At 49.5% G+C, this 5,327-nt stretch overlaps 1 protein-coding gene across 2 annotated transcripts in view; it reads left to right on the top strand.

Annotated features, from left to right (window-relative positions):
• The first annotated feature begins 253 nt into the window (after nucleotides 1-253).
• The window catches only part of Xpnpep1 (X-prolyl aminopeptidase 1), a 55,772-nt gene continuing 50,698 nt past the window's right edge, over nucleotides 254-5,327 (top strand). For both annotated transcript variants that reach the window (XM_031390648.1, XM_031390647.1), the window contains exon 1: nucleotides 254-997. Coding sequence is in view for 1 of the 2 variants with exons in the window: in XM_031390647.1 (XP_031246507.1) it covers nucleotides 966-997 (32 nt within the window). In the remaining variant the exon portion in view is untranslated. The remainder of the gene's footprint in view (nucleotides 998-5,327) is intronic.

The raw sequence follows: 5,327 nt of genomic DNA, 5'->3' as shown, positions 1-5,327 counted from the left end.
AATCAGTCAAGGGGAGGGAGTAATGTATTCATGCTGGTCCTCAGGTCATTTTCACTGATTTTATACAGTCTAGGATCCTCTGTTTAGGGAGTGGGTCTGCCTGTCTTAAATAACACAATCAAGACAATCCTCCAGCCAGGCCCAGAGGCTTTCCTCCCAGGCGACAGGGTAGGTTCTGGCTTCTAATGCAGGCGTCACACAGGTGAGGTGGAAGTGATGCGCGCCAGTCCCGTAGGTGACGTGTGAAGGGGGTGGGGCTGCGGATCTACTATGAAGACAGGATCAGGCGCATCTAGGGCAGATGCGGCATGGACTGGGAAAAAGGCAGCGATTACATTAAGATTTTTGCCCTTACAACATGGAATAGCCACCGATTGAGATGAAAAAGCCCTACGCGAAGAATGTTTTTTGTTTGTACATGGGGTTAGGAGCTAGGTGTGGATGCTTTAACGCCCGGTCGTTACCCAAGTGAAGTGAAGTGAGCAGTAAGTTTTGAAGCTGTTTGGAAAGATCATTTGGGGGACATCTCTAAGGTCTCAGCAAGTTATATCCTGATCCTGTCAGTGTCTCCAGGACCCGAAAATAGGTTCTTGCCGAGCTGGCCACGACTCTGTCGTCTTAGCCGACCTAAAAGCTGGAACAAACAGGAGAAGTATGCAGCTTCCTTAGCTGGCAAATCTCCTCTCCTTCCTCTTAAACGGAGAGGAAGAGGTGCTGACTGACCGGCGCTTCTCCCAACTGGTTGCACAGAACACCCACCCCCCTCTCCAAGCAACAGCCCAAAGGTTTCGGAATTCCGACACGGCCACGCCCACTCCGGTGAACGGGCGGGGTTTACGGCGGGGCGGAGTCTCTGCGTGAGCACGCCACAGAGGAGGGCGTGGCCTGCCCGGTGCGCGCGCCTGGCCGTGTGTGATCAGCTGGTCTGCGCTCCCCTGACGTGGGCTGGGGGACGTCACCGCCGAATGGCAGCCTCCAGAAAGCCGCCGCGAGTAAGGTGAGGGGACAGTGCCGGCTGGCCGGCGTCCGGCGCCCTGCGCGCGAGCTGCACACCCGGGAGGGTAGGGAAGAGAGGGCGAGGAGCCACGGGCCCGCGGCCATCCGGGGATGGCTCCGCTAGCGGGAGCTGCCCGAGCGGGAACCGGAGACCGATCTGTGCACCCGGCAGGACTCAGCTCGCTTCCGGCGGGGCCCCCGGGTACCTCCGGGCGCTCGGAGCCCGTCCAGGGACCCGTGTGTCCGAGGAACTGCCTCGCCGGTCCTGGGAAGGCGGCGATCCTCACCACTCCCGACCCTGAGGGGAGGCCCTGCTGTTGCAGGAAGTTGGTCCCTCTTGGATCCACCCCGGGTACCCAGAAGTGATTGTGCCCCTGCCCTCACCCTTCCTCCACGGTGGCAATCTAAAGTTACAACCCTGATCATTCTGATGACTGCATTTTACCTCTTGATTCAAACTCCGCACAGAGACAGGCAGCCCTGAGGCCCTTCCCACCCAAATGGTCTCCGGGGCTGTATCAGGAAACAGATAGGCATAACCTTCCGGAAAATCCACCTGGAGCCTGCTCTGGGTTCTTCGTGGACACAGGAAGTGAGAAGATAGTTCTCAGACTCTTGTTGAACATATTTTAGTTTATTCCCCCGCACCCGAACCAGACACACTTAGTTCTTTAAAGCGGGAGATGATAAATACACAAAACCAGAATTTAAACTCTGTGGTGATGCACAGAGGCTAGCCCATCATCTCAGACCAGTTGAGTCTTGAATGAACACACGAGGCACCACAGCCAGACTTAGGAAATTCTGATCATATTATGCTTGTTTTTGTGAGTGGACAGATCTCAAGCCTACCTTGACCTAGCCTTGGTCTTGTCATGGCGTGTTTAGTGCGACCAAGAAGTTTATATATGCACGGTGGAGGGTGGTGTGGGTAATTGTCCACGTGGGTAGACCTTCCTGGACGTTTTCTTCTGGAAATAAGGTCAGGCAAGTGGATAATGATGTAATGTCAAGGGTTAGGAGGAAGCTTGAGGACCATACCACAGTCATGGCTGGATCCATAGTCACAGTTTTGGGGGTGGTCTGTGAACATCAGATGGTAGACTGAGAGGAAGGGCGTCTTCCAGAAGTGGTAGAATTTCAGTGCCATCCATCCAGTGTACAGATGAGGACTCCTTTCAGTTTAGAAGGTCAAACTGAACTCGTTGAAGAAGGCAAATGGAGGAGGGTGGGTGTTAGTGAAGTCAAAGATAGAAGAACCAATCCTGGCGCCAGCCTTGTCTCCCCTGTTTCACTTCTAGCTGCGGTGTGTTCAGCTCTTGCTTGGGCAGACTTTTTCCTTATAGCTGGTGATGAGAGTTCTGGGCTGACCGTCACTAGAAACAGCCTTAGGGCCTGGCTGGAGCAGAGGTCTTAGATCCTCTTCTCATTGAACTGACTTGATTGTTAGTGCAATCTGAACTGGTCGTTAGGACCAGAGGAGCGTATTTACCAAGCTTGCATCCATGATGTGCATATGCCCATGTGATACAGCAGTGATTGACACCCACTCCAAACCCTTGGACCAAAATGGGTATGGGGATTGTCAGAGCGAACACCAAGGTGATGGTCGGCACATCAAGAGCAGTGGGTTCTGGGTAGTGGAGAACAATGTTACCTACTTTCCTACTCTAAGAACTTGTCCCATTTATCTCATTTCACTGGATACAATTTAGAACTTGGGTCTTATTTGGCCTCAGCTTGAGTGCTAGAGATACATGATTTAATGGCGTACTGGGACTAGAGTTTGGATGCACACCTAGAATTCTGTTGTGGTTTCTTTTTTAACAAGAGAGATAAAGGGAGGCAGTTGTATAGTTTAAAGTAGTTCTGGCCATAACCACCTTATACAGAGATGGAGCGGGGATTGCTCTGCACAACCCATTCTCACTTATGTACTTTTGGCTTCTCATGATCTGGAGAAGGTCGGGGCTTTAGAAGTCCTTGGAAGGGGTAGAACCCTGGGTGGGAGGGAGAACTGAGAGAGAGCTGGACTCTTCATTCTGTCCTCCTTTGTTAACTGAAACCTTGAAAGGCGTTAATAGTCACTGGGGCGCTTACGATATTTTTATCCCCCAAATCTCTTTTAGATTATTTGTTTGTGTATCTGCATGCTTGCCTGAAGTGTATGTGCACTACATGTGTGCAGGAGCCCTTGGAGGCTGGAAGACTTTGGGTCCACTGGAACAGAACAGCTAGTTGTGGTGCTGAGAACCAATTCAGGTCCTCTGCAAAGAGCAGCAAGTGCTTTTGACATCTGAGCCATCTGTTCAGGCCCCCCACCCCCACTCTAATCTTGTCCCCATCAGTACTTAGTCTTCATTTCCCCAAATCCCGCATTCCCTTCAGCCCTCTGCAGCTACAAAGTTACTTTGTCTCTATAGGTTCGCATTCTGGTCACTCATATAAATAGAACCAGAGCTTTGTTGTTGTTGTTGTTGTTGTTGGTGGTGGTGGTGGTGTGTGTGAGACAGTTTTTCCCTTAGCATAATTTTGTCATTTTCCTTTTACTGTTCTGGAGGTTTGGCCCCAGTGCCTCATGCATACTGCATGCTAGGCAGGTGCTTTACCCGCAAGCTACACCGGTAGTATTGTGAACAAGTCTTCTTCTTCCTCTTCCTCCTCCTCCTCCTCCTCCTCCTCCTCTTCCTCCTCCTCCTCCTCCTCTTCCTCCTCTTCTTCTTCTTCTTCTTCTTCTTCTTCTTCTTCTTCTTCTTCTTCTTCTTCTTCTTCTTCTTCTTCTTCTTCTTCTTCTTCTTCTTCTTCTTCTTCTTCTTCTTGAGGCTGTGTTTTCAGTTTTTTTGAATGTATACCTAGGAGTGAAACTGCACTGGTTGAATAATTATTTACTTTTTTTTTTGGCATTTTTGAGACAGGGTTTCTCTGTGTAGTCCTGGAACTCACTCTGTCCTTGGCTAGCCTCGAACTCAGAAATCTGCCTGCCTCTGCCTCCCAAGTGGTGGGATTAAAGGCCTGGGCCACCACTGTGGGGGCAACTATTTACATTTTTTTATTAGATATTTTCTTTATTTACATGTCATATGATATCTGCTTTCCCAGTTTCCCCTCCGAAAACAAGAACCCCCCCAAAGGAAAACAAACAAAAAAACCAAACCCTGCTCCCTCCCCACTCCCCCTACTCACCACCCCACCCTCTCCCCCTTCTTGGCCCTGGCATTCCCCTACAGTGGGGAATTGAACCTTTCAACAAATGGTGCTGGCTCAGCTATTTACATTTTTAAAGGAACTGTCACATTGTTTCCCAAAGCCCTGTGCTGGTTTACAGGTCCACCCACTAGCCAGGCCTGGCTGTTCTAAGTTTCTTCATTCACACCCACACTGGTTAGTGTCTGTGGTTTCAGTTCTTTTTTTACCCCCTAAGGCTAGGTATGGTGGCCCATGCCTTTAATCGCAGAACTCAGAATATAGAGACAGGTGGATCTTTGTGGGTTCAAGACCAGACTAGTCTGCCTAGTGAGTTCCAGGCCAGTTAGCTACATAATGAAACACTGTCTCAGACAGACCAACAAATTATATTTTATGTGTATATGTGTGTGTGTGCCATGCCTAAGTATATGTACGTGCCAGAGCCCACCCAGACCAAAAGAGGGTGTTGCTCTGGAACTAACTGCAGTTATAGGTGATTGTGAGCCTTTGTGTGGGTGCTGGGAGGAAAAAGATGTTCTGTAGCATTCAGCATCATTAGTCTGCAGAAGAGCACTGACGGTGGAGCTCAGGAAAAGGCGAGAGGCCCTCCCAAGCAAGCTTGAGGCCCTGGGTTTCCTCCCCAGCACTGAAGAAAGGGAAAAGGATACAGGGATGTGACTTCTCACCACTAAGAAAGTGATGCTCAGAGGCTCGGGATGACTCAGCCATTTTCTTGCAGAGGATCAGGTTCAGTCCCAGCACCCACACAGGCTCATGACTACCTAGCACTCCAGTTAGTTCCAGAGGGTCCAACACCCTGTCTCATAGGCCCCACACATATACATAAAATAATAATTTGTTTGTTCTGCAGACTAATGATGCTGAATGATACAGAACATCCTTTTCCTCCCTCTCTGCTCATTTTTGAGGTAGAATTGCACACTTGAGTCTAGGCTGGACTCAGACTTGTGTGGCGTGCCCCTGCTTAGCCTCCTGAGTGTTGTGCTGTATGTGTGAGCTCCCACACTTGGCAGTGTTCAGCTTCTTATAGATCTTTGACCATTTGAACATGTTTGTTCTTATTCTTTTTTTTTGTTTTGTTTTTGTTTTTTTTTTGTTTTTTGTTTGTTCTTATTCTTTTCCTA

This window comes from Mastomys coucha, unplaced genomic scaffold (assembly GCF_008632895.1).
Source record: "Mastomys coucha isolate ucsf_1 unplaced genomic scaffold, UCSF_Mcou_1 pScaffold21, whole genome shotgun sequence".
In the NCBI taxonomy this organism is placed as follows: Eukaryota; Metazoa; Chordata; class Mammalia; order Rodentia; family Muridae; genus Mastomys; species Mastomys coucha.
This window is presented reverse-complemented; position numbering and strand designations above follow the sequence as displayed.